This window comes from Aquarana catesbeiana, linkage group LG02, assembly GCF_042186555.1.
Source record: "Aquarana catesbeiana isolate 2022-GZ linkage group LG02, ASM4218655v1, whole genome shotgun sequence".
NCBI lineage: Eukaryota > Metazoa > Chordata > Amphibia > Anura > Ranidae > Aquarana > Aquarana catesbeiana.
In genome coordinates this window covers 393,578,257-393,602,537 of record NC_133325.1, presented here as the reverse complement: position 1 = coordinate 393,602,537, position 24,281 = coordinate 393,578,257, and the positions used below count along the sequence as shown (strand labels likewise).

At 41.1% G+C, this 24,281-nt stretch overlaps 1 protein-coding gene across 2 annotated transcripts in view; it reads left to right on the top strand.

Moving 5' to 3' along the window:
• Positions 1-21,398, top strand: part of ALDH3A2 (aldehyde dehydrogenase 3 family member A2) — a 79,490-nt gene extending 58,092 nt beyond the window's left edge. Inside the window, exons 9-12 of one of the 2 annotated variants that reach the window (XM_073615237.1) lie at positions 9,066-9,165; positions 11,846-12,081; positions 12,803-12,917; positions 20,198-21,398. In XM_073615237.1, coding sequence (XP_073471338.1) covers positions 9,066-9,165; positions 11,846-12,081; positions 12,803-12,868 — 402 coding nt within the window. In that variant the 3' untranslated portion in view covers positions 12,869-12,917; positions 20,198-21,398. The remainder of the gene's footprint in view (positions 1-9,065; positions 9,166-11,845; positions 12,082-12,802; positions 12,918-20,197) is intronic. The other variant, XM_073615238.1, reaches the window with a different exon arrangement.
• Positions 21,399-24,281: the final 2,883 nt, after the last annotated feature.

The window sequence follows — 24,281 nt, the reverse complement described above, 5'->3', positions numbered from 1 at the left end:
TTAAGGGTACAATGCACTATTCATTGTATACTTGCTACTTGATGATCTGCATACGATCTATATTTATAGGTGTTATCGATGACTATCCATGTATCACTGCCATTACCCACTGTTTGTGTTTTTGGTATCACATGTGCTGGTAATTCTGTCACATTTACTCTGTATGAAACTGTCACCATTTATCTTTCAATTATGGTACTTATTGCATTGTTAATTGTTTGTCTCTATTTTCAATAAAGAGTTTGTTTTGATTAAAAAAAAAGTTTCTGGTGGATAAGGTATGCTCTTGTTTGAAGTTAGAGCCACCTAGATTCAACAGTATAGTATCTTTTCCCACATCCAAAAAACATACTTAGTCCTTTCTGGTTCACCTTTTAGTACAGGATGTTCTGTACGAAAACTGGCTGCAGCCAGACATCGTATATACTCCTCCCAACTGGATTGCTCAACATTACCCACAGGAGGCTTAGCACAAAGTGGTAAGTTCCAGTTGTGGATCCGTCTGTTTCCTGTCTCGACAAATCTCTAACTGGTTCTGGTTGAGTATGTCCCAGTCTTCAAACACCCAGTGGAGGATAAAGCCTTTTTGGTTCTGTCAAGCTTAGCCATACAACTGCTGGTGATTTCTATGGCAGTATGCCAAACTCTCATAGTCTCTACCAAAAGCATGATGTGCAACCTCGGATTAATCCTGAAGGATCCTTCGGTACTCCAGAAATTGGAGCACCTCCCAGTAGCCTTGCACTGCTGCGTAGATGGTTTGGTGGGCTCTCTGCACCAAAATTCTTGGCTGGTCTGTGGAGATGTGTATTTATAGGCAATAGTGAGTCAGTTAAGTCAATAGCATTCCTTCAGTATTGCAGCAGCGCTGTGTGATCCCAATAAATAGGGTCAAACATTTCCCTTTAAAAACATGGATACCAGATAATCATTAGATAAGAGCAAAGAAAATTTAAGTGCACTGTGCCTGTTGCATCCTTCAATCCGACAGGGATGACAGGAGCGCTCACTGTGTGTAGTTACAGCTGTGCGCTTCCTGATTCCTCGGTCGATGGAGCGCATGCGTCACTTCCGGTGCGTCATGTCCCTGACGTTTCGCCCTATCCCGGACTTCTTCTGAGGGCGTGCCACACCAAACAGGAAGCCGGTATTTATGTGTGTGATGGGTGCAGCTACCAATCAGCAGAGCCTTAGGTCCAGGGAAGGTTATAGGTTCCCGCCCCCATGCTCAATACTGTCAGCAGTGGGAGAATCAGCCAACTCCGGTCCGTCCCTCCCCTAGCTTGCACTGAACACATCTATACCGGTTTTTTATGTGGAAGGTGACCCATTCATAAAAAACAAGTGCCTACAATGCTCAGAGTCACCCAGTATGTGCGCTGCGATGATTGCTCCGCAGCGCAACCACCGGAACACCCACTGGAGCACTACAGACATTCCTTAAATTGCCATAAACATATTCTCTCCTATATAGTGCAATCGTCCACACCAGCATTACATAGCATTAATTCATCATGCCGAACCCTCTTTCAGCATAATGACATAATGTCTAAAAGAATAAAATGCATAGCGATTTTTTTGGATATACAAAATCCTATCTGGCCAAAAAGGTGAATTACATCTAAACCAGACAAAAAGTACACTACATACTACTAACTGAAGATTATACAAAAATGGTATATCTTAATTACATACAATAGATTGCACTTAGTAAATACATTTAAAAATGGCCGTACTGAAAACATGGCCAAAAAAGATTAAAAACGATCCTTAATAAAATGATCACTGCTAATAAAAAACAATAAAAATCAATAAGAGTACATCAAATGAAAATGGAAAGCGTTAGAGAGTGTTAAAGTGTATATATTGAATATCAAATAACACAGAAATTATATACCCCAAGTGTACCTAAGTGTCACTGATGAAGCAATTAATGTCAAGTTCTATATTGAGACCCTTGGGCGAAATCACATCCACAGAGTAAATCCACCGAGTTTCGCGTTTGGATAACTCCCAGATGTGATTTATGCCTCTCCAATAGGGTTCGAGGTGTTCTACCCCCCAAAATTCGAATCCTGTCGGATCCCTATTATGTTTTAATTTAAAATGCAGTGAGACGTTGTGATCCTTATAGCCTATTTTTATGTTGTGTATATGTTCAGCTATTCTCACCCGCAATAGTCTTTTGGTGCGGCCTATATAAATTAGACCGCATGGACATTTTAATGCATAAAAACTACAAAGGTACTGTAATAAACTGTTTAATTTCAAAGCTGCGATTATTCACTGGAGAATGGAAATTATCAACACCTCTAAGGGGTCTTGAGACCTCTCTGCAGGCTTTGCATTTCCTGCATGCAAAGAAGCCATTACGGTCCCAAAATGTCGGAGGACGCTTAGGAGGATCAATCACTTTTTTTACTATTCTGTCCCCAAAACTCATGGTTTTCCTATAGATAAATTGGGGTACAGGAGGTAGTACTGTGGTGAGTTTCTTATCCATCAAAAGTATGTGCCAGTGTCTTTTAAAGATTTCCTCCATTCTTTATGAGAAAACCTCATTCTTTATTCTGATTTGTTTGAATTTGTGATATCTCAGATCCTACTGGACGTATTTCTTGTAAACATGTGGATCTTGGTATTGTTGCCACTTCTTTAACCACTTTCTTCAATATTAATGGGTCACAACCTCTGGCTTCAAACCTACAGTATCTGTGAGGACTTTAGATTGGGCCAAGAACTGTGCATCTTCAGAGCAACTTCTTCTTACTCTCATAATCTGACCCCTCCAACCCTCCGGCTAGGCCCATTGTCAACAGCATTGACTCGGTCTCTGCCAGAATGGGCCAGTATTTGGACCGGTTCTTGCATAAAAGTGTTATTAGAACTCGTTCATATATAAGGGACACTAAGAATTTTTTTAATCGTTTGCAAAATGTGAGTTTGCTAGGAAGAGTGCAGGCAATTTTGGTTACAGCTGATGTTTCCTCTCTCTACTCCATTATACAGCATGATGATGCCTTATTAGCATTTAATTGGGCCCTTAGCCAAAGAGAAGATTTCCCCCACAACCAAAAGATTTTTCTAAGGAATGCCCTGGATTTTTGCCTTAGTCATAATTATTTTTGGTATGACGGTGCATTCTACTCACAACAAAGAGGCGTTGCGATGGGCGCGAAATTCGCACCCAGCATCGCCAATTTATCTATGGCGGAGTGGGAGGATAAGACCATTTTCAGAGAACAAAGGCCCGAATTAATATTTTACAAGCGTTTTATTGATGACCTGTTCTTTATTTGGGATGGCACATCCGATTCATTGGAAACATTCATATAGTCCTTGAATAATAATAATAACAACATCAAGCTTACTTCAGACTGGCATAAAGAGGAAATAAACTTTTTGGATGTCACCATTTATAGAGTGAACGATAAACTAGAAACAAAAGTTTATTTCAAAAAAACTGATAGGAACAGTTATTTGCCCATCTCAAGTGGTCATCATCCGTTATGGCTCCTTAATATTCCGAAGGGTCAGATTATGAGAGTAAGAAGAAATTGCTCTGAAGATGCACAGTTCTTGGCCCAATCTAAAGTCCTCACAGATAGGTTTGAAGCCAGAGGTTATGACCTGTTAATGTTGAAGAAAGTGGTTGAAGAAGTGGCAACAATACCAAGATCCACATGTTTACAAGAAATACGTCCAGTAGGATCTGAGATATCACAAATTCAAACAAATCAGAATAAAGAATGGGGTTTTATTTCCCAATTCCATGTTCAATACAAGGAAGTGGAGGAAATCTTTAAAAGACACTGGCACATACTTTTGATGGATAAGAAACTCACCACAGTACTACCTCCTGTACCCCAATTTATCTATAGGAAAACCATGAGTTTTGGGGACAGAATAGTAAAAAAAGTGATTGATCCTCCTAAGCGTCCTCCGACATTTTGGGACCGTAATGGCTTCTTTGCATGCAGGAAATGCAAAGCCTGCAGAGAGGTCTCAAGACCCCTTAGAGGTGTTGATAATTTCCATTCTCCACTGAATAATCACAGCTTTGAAATTAAACAGTTTATTACATGCAATAGTACCTTTGTAGTTTACGCATTAAAATGTCCATGCGGTCTAATTTATATAGGCCGCACCAAAAGACTATTGCGGGTGAGAATAGCTGAACACATACACAACATAAAAATAGGCTATAAGGATCACAACGTCTCACTGCATTTTAAATTAAAACATAATAGGGATCCGACAGGATTAGAATTTTGGGAGGTAGAACACCTCGAACTCTATTGGAGAGGCATAAATCGCATCCGGGAGTTATCCAAACGCGAAACTCGGTGGATTTACTCTGTGGATGTGATTTCGCCCAAGGGTCTCAATATAGAACTCGACATTAATTGCTTCATCAGTGACACTTAGGTACACTTGGGGTATATAATTTCTGTGTTATTTGATATTCAATATATACACTTTAACACTCTCTAACGCTTTCCAATTTCATTTGATGTACTATTATTGATTTTTATTGTTTTTTATTAGCACTGATCATTTTATTAAGGATCGTTTTTAATCTTTTTTGGCCATGTTTTCAGTAAGACCATTTTTAAATGTATTTACTAAGTGCAATCTATTGTATGTAATTAAGATATACCATTTTTGTATAATCATCAGTTAGTAGTATGTAGTTTACTTTTTGTCTGGTTTAGATGTAATTCACCTTTTTGGCCAGATAGGATTTTGTATATCCAAAAAATCACTATGCATTTTATTCATTTAGACATTATGTCATTATGCTAAAAGAGGGTTCGGCATGATGAATTAATGCTATGTAATGCTGGTGTGGACGATTGCACTATATAGGAGAGAATATGTTTATGGCAATTTAAGGAATGTCTGTAGTGCTTCCGTGGGTGTTCCGGTGGTTGCGCTGCGGAGCAATAATCGCAGCGCACATACTGGGTGAATCTGAGCATTGTAGGCACTTGTTTTTTATGAATGGGTCACCTTCCACATAAAAAAACGGTATAGATGTGTTCAGTGCAAGCTAGGGGAGGGACGGACCGGAGTTGGCTGATTCTCCCACTGCTGACAGTATTGAGCATGGGGGCGGGAACCTATAACCTTCCCCGGACCTAAGGCTCTGCTGATTGGTAGCTGCACCCATCACACACATAAATACCGGCTTCCTGTTTGGTGTGGCACGCCCTCAGAAGAAGTCCAGAATAGGACGAAACGTCAGGGACGTGACGCACCGGAAGTGACGCATGCGCTCCATCGACCGAGGAATCAGGAAGCGCACAGCTGTAACTACACACAGTGAGCGCTCCTATCATCCCTGTCGGATTGAAGGACGCAACAGGCACAGTGCACTTAATTTTCTTTGCTCTTATCTAATGATTATCTGGTATCCATGTTTTTAAAGGGAAATGTTTAAATGTTTTAATAAAAGTGTTTAGCGGTATCACACTATGTGGACATTTATTTCTCCCACATTGGAACTACCGAGAATTAGACTAACATCTGGTGGTCATTTGGAAATTGGTGCAGACCAACTAATACTAATCAAGGCTCATATTGATTAAATTTCTGGTGAGTGAGTTTTTCATTGGGGATCCCAGCACGTGGTGTATCGCTAGGGGGATGGATTAACTACCCTCACAGAACACGAGATTATTGACTAGGGGGATTTTTATCATCTGTTTCCCGTCTTCGCACTTTATGAACTTGATTGGAAAAAAGGACCCTATTTTTTGGGATCACACAGCGCTGCTGCAATACTGAAGGAATGCTATTGACTTAACTGACTCACTATTGCCTATATATATATTACCTATTATTTAAACGGCTGCTATTTATTCATTCATGTGTTCATTTATATATATGCTATATATACTGTTGGGTATATCGTTCTAAGCGCGGAGCATTGTTGTGGATAGGGCGGGTACATACAACATTCATCTTGGTCTGTGGAATTGGTCTGGAATAGATTCAGATTGATAGAGAACAACTCTTTGGAAAGTCTTTAGACACCTTTTGTCAAAGAAGGTACAAGCAGAAGGGTACACTCTAGGGTTGTCCCGATACCGCTTTTTTAAGACCGAGTACAAGTACCGATACTTTTTTTCAAGTACTCACCCACACTGATTACCGATACTTTTTTTTTTAATGTCACGTGACAGTGTTTTTTTATTGTCTTTACAATTTTCTTTTTTTTCTTTTTTTACAATGCTTTCTTTTTTTTCCTTTTTTTTTTTTTTTTTTTTTTTTTTTTTTTTAGAGAGGGAGGGGGTGGATGGTGTCTGTGTTTTTTATTTTAATTTTTATTATTTTTTACAATCATTTTTTTTTTATTATTTATTGCAATACTTTTTTTTAATCGGCCCTGTTGGGGGGCTTTTTGAGATATCAGGGGTCTTAATAGACCCCTGAAATCTCCTCCTTGAGACAGAGAAAGAGACCGAGGATAGAGATTGCCCAGTTCCTTTCTCTGCAGCCTCAGCTGCACTGAAAATGAATGGAGAGAAGACAGCGGCTCCTCTCCATTTATAAACTGAGACGTCGTAATCACAGGAGATTACAACCTTTCAGTTATGTGAATGGACAGTGTCAGTGATCACTGATTCTGTTCATAAATCAAAGGAAGGAGGATGACATGGAGAGGGACAGCAGAATGGAGGGGGACACGGAGGAAAACTGGAGTGGGACAGCAGCAGAACGGAGGGGGACAGCAGCAGAACGGCGGGGGACACGGAGGGGGACAGCAGCAGAACAGTGGGGGACACGGAGAAAGAAAGGAGGGGGACAGTAGCAGAACGGAGGGGGATACGGAGGAAGAAAGGAGTGGGACAGCAGAACGGAGGGGGCATGGAGGGGGACTGGAGGAGGATGCGGTGACAGTCAGCGGTGATCGTGTGTGGGAGAGTTACAAGCACCCCACTCACCGATTCCTGTCCAGGTATCGGGTAAAGCATGGGGAGCATTTGCCCGAGTACAAGTACTGCTACTATCGGTATCGGGACAACCCTAATACACTCTTACCTAGTAAGAAGAAAACTAAGGTGCTTACAGCAAAATCAGCTGCTTCCAGAATTCAGAAAAGTTTTTGTGCTAAAGCTTACTCAACACATTCAGTCTGTACCTCTTGGGCTTTTCAGTACTAGGCGTTTGGTTTCTCAGATTTGCAAGGCTGCAATCTTGTCTTTTTTTCACATGTCCATTAAAGTTGAAGTGTAGTGTGCTTACCCTCCACAAACACCTAGGGTGGTGTATACATTTTTGGGGCCTTCACCATGCTCTCATGTATACTGGGTTTTTGCTGGCTTTCTGGTTGCTGGTTTTCTAGTGTACGTATCTGTAAAAGAATCCTGCTCCCTACCAGGAGCAGGTTTGATGCAGCCTTACAGAAGACGGAGCTATTAATCATTGGAGTGCTGGAAGATCAGCAGCAGGAAGTGGAGTTGGCATCCCTTCATGATGTACTTCATCACAGTTAAGATAGGTCACCTAAAGTTTTATAGATTAATTTTGGTTAAACTTTAGCTTTACATCCAGGCATCGGCTGTGTCCGGGCATCCAGGCATCCGCCAGCGGCTCTTCTCCTTCTCGCTTCCGCCGTGCATCTCCTCCCCTCCTCCTAGGCGTCCAGTAGGATCGCCTGTCCTTTCAGCCAATAAGGTGATGGGTATCAGACCTGCTTCCCGATGCCGGGAGGAGGATCAGTGTTGCAACAGCGAATATTCATTCGCTGTTGCAACACACTTGGATGGGCTCTGGTCTCACTCCCTGCATCCCGAGCCCACCCTATTTCGAAGCCTATTAGAGCCTCTGGCTCCAATCGGGTGCTTAAAAAAAAAAAAAAAAAACCTGGCCGCTGTAATTCATCTGCCCGGTGCCCTGAAAGGGGCCAGACGCATGAATAGGGGGTGGCCGCAGCAGCCATGGATAGATTCATGCTATGCATGAATCTATCCATTGCATATAGGGGGTGGCCTGGAGAGAGGGGGGGGGGCATCCAGGCACCTCTAAAGGACAGGCCACCCCTGGTTGTATTGCTTGGAAATGTCCTAAAGTCTTGATTAATGGCTGTCCTGTACTGTTCGCTTAAAAAACAATAGTTTTTGACTTGCCTGTAAAATTATTTTATCGGAGTCAGTACAGGATACAGGTCACCCTCCCCTCTGTCCTGGCATATTCTTATTACTTGATAAAAAGAAAAATCTAAGGATTGCTCGGAGTGGAGGGGTTATATGTGCTGTCCCAAGCAGCTTTGTTTGCCATCATCCTCACCTGAAGGTGACAGCATATAATCCATTGTCGTGATTAAAGTAGTTCTAAAGCCTTACATTTTTTTCACCTTCATACATTCTGTGTGCCAGTGTGCATGTGCCAATAGATGCAGGCAGGGTGGCTCGGGAGCGAGCACACACGGGTGTCCCCATGGAAAGCTGCATTCCACAGGGGCACTTGCCGAAGAGGAGGAGCCTGGAGTGCTGACGGGGGAGCCCAGAAGAATGGGGCAGGTAAGTATAACAACATGTATGTTTGTTATTTTAATTCTTTTTTTTTTTTTTTTTTTTTTTTAATGAAGCTTTACTATCGCTTTAATGAAAGCCTGTGTCCTGTACTGTGCTCCAAGAAAGGGATTTTATAGATAAGTAAAAAATCCTCCTCTTTTTTTTTTTTTGTCCTGTTTGATAGAGTAGGGCAAGATTTGTCAAATTTTTATTTTTATCTCTATATTTGTCCTAGTGACCATTGTTACAGAGACAGAAAGTAAAGGTAAATCACAAAGTTTACAGTTAACGCCAAGAGGTGGTAAAATCTTCCAGTGAAGAGGACACATGTTCACATGTGTGACAATTGTGTAAGAGGGAAATTTTGTTGATTTTCTTTCACTTCCTGTAGCATCTCAGGGGGAGGAAGTTTAAGGGAAATCTCCCCCAAGGGGACATAGACAATAAAAAACAAACCGTCCAGTTATAACTCTTCCCTACTCTATCCACTTAAATGTTTTGGCTTCACAATTGCTTTAACAATAAATCTTTTTGTTATTTCAGGTCATTAAAAAGATGATTTCTCAAACATCAAGTGGTGGAGTAACTGGCAATGATGTCATTATGCATTTTACAGTTGTTGCGTTACCTTTTGGAGGTGTTGGTAAGTACTTGCTATATTTTTTGTTGCTACTATATTTAACTATAGCTGGTAGCAACATCTTAGACTGTATGCACATCAGCTTACAAACGTATCGCTAAGACCGATGCCTTGCCTGTAAACCAAAACTTTAATTGTTTTGAGGTAATTTTGTCAATTTTAGTTGACAATTTTTCAAAATTGGGTGAAGTCATGGTCTTTTCTCCCTTAAATTGTAATTTACATAACAAGGCCAATGATTGTTCTATTAGCATCTCATACACTTTCTTCTTGCATGCAGCTTGAAGTAGAATAGTAAAGTATTGAACCAGGCAGAACTTCAGCAATGCAGGTTTATTAACAGCTGATAACATACAGGTTTATGTTCAAAATATTACAATATACAGGTCTAATTTATACAGTTTCTTACCATGCATGCATATTAGATATAAATATTCTTATCCTCTACCCCAATTGATACAATTGTGAATTGTTCTTACCTTGAACCAGAATGGGTCTTTACTGCCAATTCTTGGGAACCTCTCACCTGATAGGGACCAGCCAATTGGCCGGTGGTCTGGTCTCCTCACAGAGTTCTGGGTTCCAGCTCAACCAAGTTTGTGAGGGAAATTCACCTGAGACCATACTCTGGAACAAGTTAAGAAGTCTTCTCTGACTCGTACGAGGAGACAAGTTAGGACAGATACTTGCCCATTGGTTCTGACCTCTATGACCCGTGCAATAGGGCAGCATACATAGAGTTCAGCCTTATGAGCTCCTATCTGACTTGTCCGTCTAACAGTTGCAGAGCTTGCATTTATATACTCTTTTACAAGTTTTATCTTAACATATCTCTTACATATGATTGGTCGCTAAGATCTACGTCAAAGTAACCAACCATAAATCTGACACCTGTTCTACAACCAGATAAACTTAATTATTCCCAAAATTCCTATATGTTCATTAAAGTGATTTATAACTGTTTTTGTCCAATTAAAAACACCTGTATAGAGACAGTCTGGCACCCAGCTGTGTTATCAAACTCTCCTTATCTTGATAAGATTTAACTAGCTTCAAGGATTTGCAGATATACAACATTGAGACAATTAACTTTCAATAACCCCACCAGATGTTTTATATGTTTCACTATATGCATGTATTTTAACAGTTTTAATGAGGGCACAAGCAGACCTTTGTTTGACCCTGTCAAACTTAAAGGGGTTGTAAAGGTAAAAATTTTTTCACCTTAATGCATTCTATGCATTAAGGTGAAAAAACTTCTGACAGAACCGCCGCCCCCAGGCCCCCCGTTTTACTTACCTGACGCCTCGAAAGTCAGCTTCGCGTTCCCGACATCTGTTCCTCCGCTCACCCTGGCCGCTGATTGGCTGCAGTGGAAAGATTGAAAGCAGCGCAGCCATTGGCTCGCGCTGCTGTCAATCACATCCGATGACGCGGCGCGCCGGGGGGCGGGGCCGAGTGATACAGCGAGCGGCTATAGCCGCCGGCTGTATCACGGGAGCGCGCCCGCAAGCACTCACCACCGTGCGAGGGAACTCGCATTAAGGTGGTGAATGCTTGCGGGGAGGAGCTGAAACAGCCGCCGAGGGACCCCAGAAGACGAGGTTCGGGGCCACTCTGTGCAGAACGAGCTGCACAGTGAAGGTAAGTATAACATGTTTGTTATTTTAAAAAAAAAAAAAAAACACCTTTACAAACGCTTTAATTAATGTTCTGTACATAACTTTCCTGTATTCCACCTAATTATTTTAACCACCTGTTTTCTTATCTGTCTGAGACAATTCTACATAACTTGAATCTATTCTAATGAACTTTCATCCAGTAGACTATCTTAATACATTTTCGAGAACACCTGTTTACAAGTACTTGTCATAAAGCAGAGGTCATTTAAAGTTCAACACTTAAAAATTAAGACTTTCTAAATCTGGAAAACACAGTATACATTATTAAAGATTAATAATTGTTGCTTTACTTATTGAATAATAATATTGATAAAACCACTACTATATAATAATATAAATAATAATAATAATAATTATTATCAATAAAATATATGCAAATCAATATATACAATATGAAATACATTGGCTAATATGAGATTCCACAACAAGCTGTGCAGTGTGCTATAATGCACCCAAGCTGTATTATGCACCACAGTGTACAGATGCTAATGCTCTGTGCATTGCAAAGCACAATTTTGACCAGGACCTACTGTATTTTCTATAAAAAAAATTATATATAACCCTAAGCGAGAACTAAAAATAAATTCACTGACCTTATAGTTTTGATCCTGGGTTTGCTTGGTAAACGTGAAAAGTAGTCTAGTGTTCCAAATACTGCACTCAATCTATAACAGAACATACAGTGCAAAAGATGTTTTTGTAAATAGTCAAGTTGCTAGCAGTTTATCTACAAATCAGGGAAATTTGCAGCTAGGTATATGTGCTGTTATTGCTGAAACATTTTGGACATGTTCCCTACTGACATTTTTATCACATGGCTATTCTACTTATTGGGTCCGTAAACCCGAACAAGGATTGAAGCTAGATAATCTGGCTTGCCCACTGGTATACTTGTTCCAGGTCACAGATTAAATCTATGCGCTACTGGACTAAACAATATGAGCTGTTGATTAATGCCAGTAGTGATTAGTATACATTCATATATTCCCTTTACATTTTAGGACATAGTGGCATGGGTTGCTATCATGGCAAACACACATTTGATACCTTTTCCCATAAGCGGTCATGCCTCATCAAGTCTTTAGGTATGGAAAGTGCAAACAAGCTCAGGTATCCCCCTTATACTCAGAAGAAATTGGATTGGGCCAAGTTTCTACTAGCAACCAAGTTCAGCAAGAAAACACTGGGTCTTGTGCTCCTCCCATTGGTGGCTGTGGTGGTAGCTGTAATTTTAAAGGTAAGATTTTAGATTTCTCTGGAAAAAGGGTAACAACTCTTTTACTAAGAATGCCATATTTACACGTCTTTGTAGTCTTTCATTTGTGGCCTGGCTATCTTGATAGTTAAAAATCTAGGCTTCTAACCACATGGCCTGCAGCCTGCCAACTTAAATGGTACATGAACCCCAACAAAGATGTTTTCCTATTCTATCCCTTTTGATCTAATACAGCATTTTTTAATACAGTATATGTGAGATGAGTGCAAAAAAATACCAATCCTGCCAGAAATCTCATCAACGAATAAACCCAAATTCTTTCTTAGGATGACAACAATGCTTTTCCATGGATACAGTACAGGGAATAAATGTTGTTACCCCTTGACATGAGGTTACTGGCGGAACTACTATGTTTAGCTACGCTTAAAATGCTTTTTTGTGCAGAAGCTGCTCCAAGCCAGCACTAGGCTTTATTTTCTTTAGACTGCAGTTCTACAACATGGTAAATGGCAGTGAGTGTAAAGACCTCTCATTCAGGCTATACTGTATATGTTATATGAAAAATCTACTTCAATCCAAAAGAAAATCGACACCAGAGGGATGACCATGACAGGCCTGCCACAGGGATATGTCCAGATGTGGTTGTTGTCAGGGGTGCTTGTATCTTTGAATAAGTATCATTTGCTTTTTTATGCACATATATAATTCTTTACACTTTTGTTGACATTTTGGGTTTTCTCAGAAATACCGCTGGGAGTTGACAAGCAGAGGAATACAGCTTGTGCTGGCATTTCAGAGGCTGTTTTAAACAAGATGGGTAGCAGATGACAGGCAACGGCACTCTTTGATACAGCAAGGTATGCAGTTCCCAATAAGTGGGAGCATGCCCAGTGTTTTGTGCTTTTTCTATGCTACAGGTTTGCAGCTCCCTATATGTAGCTTCAAGTGATTGTAACGTCTCGTTTAACAAAAAAAAAAATAACAAATTTGTTATACTTACCTCGTCTGTGTAGTTGGTTTTGCACAGAGCAGCCCGGATCCTCCTCTTCTCGGGTCCCTCTTTGCTGCCCCTTCCCTCCTATCGAGTGCCCCCTCAGCCAGCAGCTCTCTATAGGGGCACCCGAGCTGAATCAGAGCTCCGTGTATCCATTCAGACACTGAGCCCCGACCTGGCCCGCCCCCTCTCTGCCCTGATTGGCTGACTGACTTTGACAGCCACGGTAGCCAATGGCGCCGCTTCTGTGTCTCAGCCAATCAGGAGGAGTGTCCCAGACAGCTTAGACACTCTTGAACATCGTTGGAGAGAGATGGGGCTCAGGTAAGTAATTGGGGGGTGCTGGGGAGGCTGCTACACACAGGTTTTTTATCTTAATGCATAGATAGAATTTATGATAAAAAACCTTCTGCCTTTACAACCACTTTTAAGAGCTCTTGATTAGTTTCTGTAAAGTATAACACCATTGGCTTTTAAATTAGAACTATAGGCAAAATGTTTTTTTTCATTTTAGAGTAAGGCAGAGTTATAACCCCTGTCAAAATTTTTTTCCACCATCTGTGTCCCATTTCGGAGATTTCCTTTTACTTCCTGTCCCAAAGCCAAACGGGAAGTGAAGGGAAATCCCTGCAAATTAAAGGAATCCCTTGGGGACCTCCCAGGTCACCAAAACTAGTGTCTCCATTGGAAGATTTCCCCTCTGTTACTTTTCTGGGGAAAACCCAAAATTTTGAGTTTTCTGTACTATCACTTTCAAGGATAATTGTAAACAGGACAAATAGAGAGGAGAGAATCTCCCTAACGGGGGCACAGGCAGCAATAAAACCTGACAGGGGTTCTGATCTCTCTCCACTCTATTCAAAACCAAAAAAAAAAAGTTTTTCCTTTAGTTATACTTTAAACTAACGGTGCATGTATTACAGTAAGTATTTCCTTCTAATTTATTTTTCGACCGGACTAGTCCGACGGACTTTTGACGGACTTCTGATGGACTTTTGAACGAATGGACTTGCCTACACACGATCACACCAAAGTCCGGCAGATTCGTATGTGATGACGTACGACCGGTCTAAAATAAGGAAGTTGATAGCCAGTAGCCAATAGCTGCCCTAGCGTGGGTTTTCGTCCGTCGGACTAGCATACAGACGAGTGGATTTTTCGACCAGACTCGAGTCCGTTGGAAAGATTTGAAGCATGTTTCAAATCTAAAGTCCGTCAGATTTTTGACTGAAAAAGTCCTCTGAAGGTCCGATGAAGCCCACAAACGATCGGATTGTCTGCCGGACTCGGTCTGTTGGACCAGTCCGGTCAAAAAGTCTGCCCGTGTGTACGCGGCGTCACTGTACATTCAAAGCCGGTCATAGACAGTTTGACTCTAGATTCAAACCATTTAATGGGCAGGCTGATTGTACCCGAGTTGATTGATCAATCAGCTTGGATACAGACATTCTGTCAGATTCTTCATACGATTTTTGCCAGCGGCTATAACTGCTAGCAATAATCACTGTGTTCTACCCGCTGGGAGAACACAACTTCACGGGAGCAATTTTCTCTCCTGCAACCTGTGGTTACAGGAAAGAAAATTGCACCATCAATGGCCAGCTTAAGTAACTTTCTGCCACAGAAGCTGCTTCTCCGCATACATCAAACAACTAGGGTTGGCTCAATGTCACTGTGTTCAATTACTGCTTTGTAGCTGTGCTCTCCAAGGACAGGAGTAGCTATATTTTTACTCAGGCTTTACTATCAATATGAGACTCTTGACCTTACTATCTGATGTACAGTTCATTCACAGCGCTTCACTTTTTCCACATTTTGTTACGTTACAGCCTTATTCCAAAAATGGATTAAATTCATTATTTTCCTCAAAATTCTACAAGCAATACCCATAATGACAATGTGAAAGAAATTTGTTTGAAATCTTTGCAAATTTATTAAAAATGAAAAATCACATGTAGATAAATATTCACAGCCTTTGCCATGACACTCAAAATTGAGCTCAGGTGCATCTTGTTTCCACTGATCATTTGGAAAGGCACACACCTGTATAAGGACCCACAGTTAACAGTGCATGTCGGAGCACAAACAAAGCCATAAAGTCCAAGGAATTGACTGTAGACCTCCGAGACAGGATTGTATCGAGGCACAGATCTGGAAAAGGGTACAGAAAAATGTCTGCAGCATTGAAGGTCTTAATGAGCATAGTGGCCTCCATCATCCATAAATGGAAGAAGTTTGGAACCACCAGGACTCTTCCTAGAGTGGGCTGCCCGGCCAACTGAGCGATCGGGGGAGAAGGGCCTTAGTCAGAGAGGTGACCAAGAACCCGATGGTCACTCTGACAGAGCGACTGTGTTTTTCTGTGGAGAGAGGAGAACCTTCCAGAAGAACAACCATCTCTGCAACACTCCACCAATAAGGCCTGTATAGTAGAGTGGCCAGACGGAAGTCACTCCTCAGTAAAAGGCACATGACAGCCCACCTGGAGTTTGCCAAAAGGCACTTGAAGGACTCTCAGACCATGAGAAACAAAATTCTCTGGTCTGATGAAACAAAGATTGATCTCTTTGGCCTGAATGGCAAGAATAAATCAGGCACCACTCATTACCTGGCCAATACCATCCCTACAGTGAAGCATGGTGCTGGCAGCATCAAGCTGTAGGGATGTTTTTCAGCGGCAGGAACTGGGAGACTAGTCAGGATTGAGGGAAAGATGAATGTAGCAGTGTACAGAGACATTGTTGATGAAAACCTGCTGCAGAATGCTCTGGACCTCAGACTGGGGCGAAGGTTCATCTTCCAACAGACAATGACCCTAAGCACACAGCCAAGATGACAAAGGAGTGGCTACGGAACAACTCTGTGAATGTCCTTGTGTGGCCCAGCCAGAGCCCAGACTTGAACCCGATTAAACATCTCTGGAGAGATCTGAAAATGGCTGTGCACCGAAGCTCCCCATCCAACCTGATGGGAGCTCGAGAGGTTCTGCAAAGAGCAATGTGAGAATAGCATGTGCATAGCACTGGAATAATCCCCTTGGACTTTAAAGGCAGAAATGGGAGTAATAACAATATAGAAAGTTTTAAAAGGCAGTTGTGCCACTTTTAATAGTACATTGCATATACAGAGTGGGCAAACCTAGCCCTATAATAAAAAACATAACAATGAGACTGATATGCAGTGTGTGTGTGAGCTGTCTTATATAATGTTCACACTGGGGGAGCCAAGCCCCAGTTGGAGTGCTGGAGGCCTGACATTATCAGCTGCTGACAATGCAGCTTATGCCAGGCCTGGGACGCTTTTCCGAGGCAACGGCGTGTGGCATAGCCACGCCCGCAGGGGCATAATGACATTGTCGACCTTAGATTTCCCCGGCCACAACCGCAATTGCAGTGCGGGCAGGGTAAAGGAGGAGCTCCTCCCCAAAAGTAGGCCATGGAGACACCTGACAGATACGTCGGCATGTTCGGCCCAGATGGATGGAGCCCACCCGCCAGGTAGTGCACAAAGAGATCCACAGCCACATACTGAGGACATCTAGTGGACAACACTGTAACCGCAGCAGAAAAAGTATGACTGAAAAATGCTAAAACCACAGCATGAACGGCGCAAAATGAAAGCCTGCAAAAACAAAATAACAATTGATAAATGAAAAATAACAATTGAAAAAGTAAATGTAATAAAATTTAAAATGAAATACATGAAGAATAGGAAATGAAATAAATAAACAATAATAATCAAAAATAAATGTGAATAAAAAGAATGAATAAAAATAACATTTTTTGCAAAGAACAATGTAGGAAACTGCCCAAAAATAGGTGTACCAAGCTCGTAGTACCATACTAAATAAGATTTGCTGCTGTAATTGGTGCCAAAGGTGCTTCAACAAAGTATTGAGCAAAGGCTGTGAATACTTCTGTACATGTGATTATATATTTTTTTATATATAAATTTGCAAAGATTTCAAACAAACTTCTTTCATGTTGTCATTATGGGGTATTGTTTGTACAATTTTGAGGACAAGATTAAATTTAATCCATTTTCTAATAAGGCTGTAACATAACAAAATGTGGAAAAAGTGAAGCACTTTGAATACTTTTTGGATGCACTGTATACACATTACAGCAAACTGTTCCATACAAAAACGTTGTAAAGATTTTATAGTACATGATTAAAAAACAGTTATTCTTAGGTGCCAGCATGTACCTTCTAGCAGCCCCTCCTAGTAGGCCTACCCACTCTCCCCTTCTTTATTTGTTCTTAGCAGGATAGGTGAGTTCATTAACAAAAGGTTCTTTTGGGCTGTCCCAAAAGGGCTCTCCAGCTCTCGATTTTGCTTCTCAAAGTCAGGTCGCGTACACACGGTCGGACTTTTCGACCGGACTTGTCCGACAGACTTTCCAGCGGACTTTCGACTGACTTTTTAACGAACGGACTTGCCTACACATGATCACACCAAAGTCCGACGGATTCGTATGTGATGACGTACGACCGGACTAAAATAAGGAAGTTGATAGCCAGTAGCCAATAGCTGCCCTAGCGTTGTTTTTTGTCCGTCGGACTAGCACACAGACGAGCGGATTTCTGGGTCCAGCGGAGTTACGACGTAAAGATTTGAAGCATGTTCCAAATCTAAAGTCCTGTCAGATTTGCGACTGGAAAAGTCCGCTGAAGGTCTGGTGAAGCCCACACACGATCGGATTGTCCGTCGTAATCCGTCGGACAAGTCCGGTCGAAAAGTCCAACCGTGTGTACACTGCATCAGTGTTTGTATTAAGGGCTGAATCACACATTGTGCTGTGGTACTGCATTGTAAAACATCTGTCACTACAAGGACACACAGAAAACCATTGTTTCCTGTGTGTCCCAGTCACACTGCAATCCAGACATGCTGCATTTTATCGCAATGCACAGAATCGCATGACACTGTACAGCAGGGGCATTTAGAGGCAGGAAAAAAAAAATGCCAATGTGTCCATGCACACATAGGTGTTTAGAGGAGTTTAGGGGCAGGAACATTTAGAAGCCCACAGCCAGTGCATCCAGGAACAGCAGAGTTTTGACAGAAAAAACCCTAAATGTGCGTAAATACATTTAAGCCCTACCTTTTAGCACTTGAGCGTCTGTTAATTTCAATGGCCGGAATAAATTATTTTGGCCAATTAAATGAAATAACGCCCAATCGCTTGATGCTCCTAAACACGTTACATAAGTTTACAAGCATCAAGCGTTTTTTTTTTTTTTGTTTTTTTTTTGTTTTGCCAAAACTCTACTGCCAGGAGGAAAGGAGTCAAGGAGAGATAGCAAAACATCCTGTGTGCATGAGGCTTTAGTTTCAGGAGTCTTTGAGAGCCTGACAAGACTTTGAAAGGTATGTAGCACCTCTGTACCTGCTTTTTACCACTTTACAACATTTTTTCACCAATCTATTGGTGTAGGTCCATGCAAATATTTCAAAAGCTCTTCCACCAATTTTTTCAAGAACCAATATCCTGCTTTTAGTTCTTTTGTTCTGTGTGGTATTAATGATTTCTTTAGGAGTCAGAATTTCTTATTTGAAGTCTATGTAATGGCTGCCATTCTGATGTGAAAATGTGCACATTTTAGTTTGATTGACTGGCTTTACTCTGTATTGGTTCTGCCATTTTTTCATAGGTCAAAATCCTATGATCTAAGGGTCTCAAATCTATGTTTGATTCATAGTAAAGTTACTTGTCCATCTGTTTGGTAAATAAAGGAAAAAAGGGGTTTCTTAAAGGGTAACTCAATTTTCATAAATAAAAATACAGTATATACAATTTACTGCTCACAGGGGAGTCAGGCTAACATGCAGAGGCATGAAAAAAAATGCCAATGTGTCCATGCACACATTTTGGGGACAGGAGCTTTTGGAATCCCATAGCCAGTGCATCCAGGAACAACAAAGTTTTGGCTGAAAAAACACCTAAATGTGTGTAAATGCATCAATGCCCTAGGCGCGTTTAGGGCTTGATCATTAATTTCAATGGCCAGAATAAATAATTATTCTAGCCAATGGAATTAACGCCCAAGCACTAAACAGTTTACAAGCGCCAAGCGTTTTTTCTTCCAAAACTCTACTGCCAGAAGGAAAGGAGTCTAGTTGGCAAAACGTCCAAAGTGCATGAGGTTTTAGATTCAGGAGTCTTGGAGAGCTTGACAAGACCTGGAAAGGTAAATAGCACCTCTGTACCTGCTTTTTGCAGCTTTACAACATTTTGTCATGGGGAAAAGTTATTTCTTGATAATCTATTGGTGTAGGTCCATGGAAATATTTCAAAAGCTCTTCCACCAACTTTTTCAAGAACAGATATGCTGCTTCTAGTTCTTTTGCTCTGTGTGGTATTCATGATATCTTCAGGAGTCAGAATGTCTTATTTGATTTAGACCTCTGTACCGAACAATCGGCAGGTATCAAGTCCACGGTACCTGCCACTGGGCTCCCGGTGTGTGTGTGTGTGTGTGTGTGTGTGTGATCATGTGCCTCCCCTACCCGGAGGAGCCAGATCACTTATATATACATGATTCGACGCACAGGTGCTGCCCTGTAGCAGTAAAACTGCTATTGGGTGGACCTGAACTGGTTAATACCCTTATTTTTTTTTTTTTCCTCTCCTAACAGCTGGTGTGCTATAACTTCGCTCTCACTTAGAGCTCAGGACAACACCCCTATGCTTCTGAATGTGTGGCATAGCATGTCTCCAGTTGGGGGCTTCTGCGTCTCTCCTTCCAACTCCCATGTCACTATTCTGTCCTACAGTGACATAGAGGTCGCCAGGAGGAACTACAATAGCCAGTCAGGAGACACGTTTAATACACTAGAAATTGTGGATAGTATTGGCACTGGAAGCTCTGCATTTTTCATGTGTATACATTTTGCCAGTTGTTGTGGAACTACATTTCCCATGAGGTATTGCAAGGCTGGCAGTTACAATTACTCCCAGAGGCATGATGGGACTTGTAGTTCTGCAATAGCTGGAGGGCCCCAGGTTGCCTACCCCTGCTGTATATGGATCATTGTTAGGCCAGCAGCAGTGACGTCTACCTTCTATTGTTTTTGGTTAAAGGTAGAAGTGCAGTGTTAAGTTCATTTGATTTCTCTAAAAGAAGTATTTTGTTTTTCAGGTACTCTAAAAGGAAGCAGGATATGAATTTTCCAAGACATCTATCCATGCTTATTTCCAGATAATCTATGCATTTTACTGAAGTACTTATTGAGCATTTTTTTTTTTTACATGAATATGGTTTCCTGTGGAACGGTTTCCTTACCTTCTAATAGTCTGGTCTAACATGCTTTTTATAACCACCTACAGACCTGCTGATAACCTTGGAGGGTCAGTGCACCTAATAGTTCTTTTCTAGTTTATAGTACATGCTGGCAGGTAAGGTGAATTTACACAGGGCCCTAGTATGTGTATTCATGAATGTAAGTTAGGGAACTTAGATGGTAAGCTCCTTGAGGGCTGCTACTGATGTGTGTGTGTGTGTGTGTGTGTACAGTGGAACCTTGGATTACGAGCATATTTTGTTCCAGAAGAATGCTTGTAATCCAAAGCACTCGTATATCAAAGCGAGTTTCCCCATAGAAGTCAATGGAAACTCAGATAATTTGTTCCACAGTGACTTCTATGGTATGCAGTACCGCATGTGGCCAGAGGTGGGGGGGGCTCCGAGTGCATCCGAGCGGCTCCGAATGTCACCGGCGCCCCCCGCACCTCTGGCCAAATGCGGTACTGCACAACGCAAAGGCTGGAATCCTGCTCGTTTTGCAAGACAATGCTCGCAAACCGAGTCAGAATCTTAAAAAAGTAGCTTGTATTGCGAAACACTTGTTAACCGTGTTACTTGCAATCTGAGGTATTAGGCCCCTTTCACACTGGGGCGGTTTGCAGGCATTATTGTGCTAAAAATACCGCCTGCAAACCGCCCCTAAACAGCCTCCGCTGTTTGTTCAGTGTGAAAGCCCGAGGGCTTTCACACTGAAGCGGTGCGCTGGCAGGACGGTAAAAAAAGTCCTGTCAGCCGCATCTTTGGAGCGGTGAAGGAGCGGTGTGTTCACCGCTCCTAAACCGCTCCTGCCCATTGAAATCAATGGGACAGCGTGGCAATACCGCGGCTATAGCCGCGCTGTACGAGCGGTTTTAACCCTTTTTAGGCCGCCAGCGGGGGTTAGAGCCGCACTGCTAGCGGCCGAATACCGCTGCAAAAACGACGGTAAAACAGCGCTAAAAATAGCGCTGTTTTACCGTCGAGGCCCCCACCGCCCCAGTGTGAAAGGGGCCTTACTGTGTGTGTGTGTGTGTGTGTGTGTGTGTGTGTATGTATATGTATATGTATATGTGTGTGTGTATGTATGTATGTATGTATGTATGTGTGTATATATATATATATATATATATATATATATATATATATATATATATATATATATATATATATATATATATATTATATATATATATATGCCATCCTTATTCTTTGCATGGTCTTGCACATATGCATCCACTATTAGTTAAGCAATGAATTTGCTTATTAGCCCTACACTGACCTTTGCTACATTAGCAAGACACATTACTGCTGTATGTAGCATCTCAAAATCTCCAGTTCTTCAACCTTTGTAGTCTGAATGAGTGAGCCTGTGAAGGAAGGTTGGACCTTGATCTTGATGCGTTCCATGCCTGGAAATCCAATCTTCAAGAGCTCGTCCCTTGAACTTTTGATAAATAAACCAATTCATAAGCAGTATCCATTTCAGAAATAGCTTAAAGTGGCTGTAAACCCTTATATATACCCAGTGAAGTGACTGGCCTCAGGTGATACACACAGATGAAACAAATCCTCCTACAGAAGTTGTATCTGTTTATCTACAGCTCTCTTCTCTACAGTCTTCCAAAGCACACATTTTACACAGCATCTCCAAGCTCTGTAAAGCAAGGGGTGGGGATCTAAAGTCTCACACTGCAGAGCTCAGTGAGGAGAGCTCTGAGCCCTGATTGGAGGGAAGAGACACCCCCCCCCTCCTCACAGTACACAGAACATGCACAGTTGTGGCTGTCAATCACAGGCTATGTGCTGGAACACTTCCCCTCACCAATTATCTCTTTGTCGGGAAAAGCAGAAGTAACTCATGCAATAAATAGAGGAACAAGGCAGCAGAGAGAAATCACACTCAGTGCTTTAGATAGAGACAAGTCCAAAGTGTAGAAGGATGTGCTTTGTTCAAATTTCATGTGTAAGGTTTACAACCACTTTAAGATGGCCTACACAGTGGTCAGACCACATTTGCAATTTTTTGCCATTTGTTTTTTTTGTAAATTTTTTTTCACTTACAGCTTTCATAGTTTGTAAACCCCCCCCCCCCAATCCATGCATTTTCTGAAAGCAATAGTATAAAAAGATGGGGCTACTGATTTTTTTAGGTCCCGCTATAATTGTACAGATGTTTATTAAAGCGTCATTTTTGCTAAAAACCTACCTACAAAATCGGTAGCACTTTCTTTTTATTCTAACGTTTTTTTAATGGTTTTTTATCCTGATTGGGGGGGGGGCGCGCTTAGGTGCACCCCCCCCCCCCTCTATCTGCCACCTCGGCTGCACAGAATAGATGAACGGGAAGTGCTCTGTACAGAGGTTTCCTATTCATTCTCAACCTGAAGCATAGTAAACAATGTTTACTATGCTTCAGTTATAACCTGTATTGATAACACAGGTTATCAATAGCATTTAAAATGTTACTCATGGGTCAGTCCAGCCAATACTTATTTTGTTTATGAATACATATTGATAGGTTGAATGGTGTACCTGCCTTGTCACATCTTAAGGGGAATTCTGCTGGTGAAATCTTTCACTGAGCTTTGCCCTCCAGTCATGGAGCTTCTGTTCTCTCTCTCTCCTTTTTTTTTTTTTTTTTTTTTGCATAATGTAAAATGAATCTGAAATTTTGCAGGGAGCATAAAATAGCTATAGTGGTGAACTGAACTAGATCACTTTATGTAGGAGGTTGACTGGTTCAACCAGCCAGCCATGAACCAAGCTGAATAATTAACTATAAAAGTGAGCTAAGAATCTTCATATTAAAATGAGAAGTAATACTTCCACTCCTCTATAAATACAAGAAATGTCATTATTCATAATTGTTTGTACTCTAACAATATAACATTCCTGCTGTCAATGAACTTCATGAAAATATAAACCTGATGACCTTAATTGAATATAAATGTATTTTAACATCTACACCCAGAGTGTTTTACTACAATGTAATATAAATAAGAGCGTTTTCTAATGATTGTTGTTATAAGCTGTTAACAATTTCAAAGTAAAGTTTGTCACAACTATGGTTGTCTCTGTTTTCATTTATGTGTGATTAATGTTACAATTAGAGTAAAAAATGAAATGGGTTGGGGGTGTGAATATGCATCAAATCAAATTCTATATATATATATATATATATATATATATATATATATATATATATATATATATATATATATATATATATATATATATTAATTATAATCACAAAAGTGAGTACACCCCTCACATTTTTGTAAATTTTTAATTATATCTTTTCATATGACAACACTGAAGAAATGACACTTTGCTACAATGTAAAGTAGTGAGTGTACAGCTTGTATAACAGTGTACATTTGCTGTCTCCTTTCAAAATAACTCAACACACAGCCATTAATGTCTAAACCGCTGGCAACAAAAGTGAGTACACCCCTAAGTGACATGTCCAAATTGGGCACAAAGTGCTCCATTCACACCTGAGACCTTGTAACACTAAAGAGTCACATGACATAATGAGGGAAAATGGCTAATTGGACCCAATTTGGACATTTTCACTTAGGGGTGTACTCACTTTTGCTGCCAGCGGTTAACACATTAACGGCTGCGTGTTGAGAAGGTTTTGTGAGGACAGCAAATTTACACTGTTATACAAGCTGTACACTCACTACTTTACATTATAGCAAAGTGTCATTTCTTCAGTGTTGTCACATGAAGTTATAATAAAATATTTACAAAAATGTGAGAGATGTACTCCCTTTTGTGAGATACTGTATATATACATGGGCGTAGCATAAGGGGTTGCAGGGGTCACAATTGCAACCCCGCCCCTAGCTCCAGTGGGCCCCTGCAGCCTCCCTGTCATATTATCATATCCTCCACAAAGTCCAGCTCCGATCTGCCCTAGGGCCCCACAGCTACG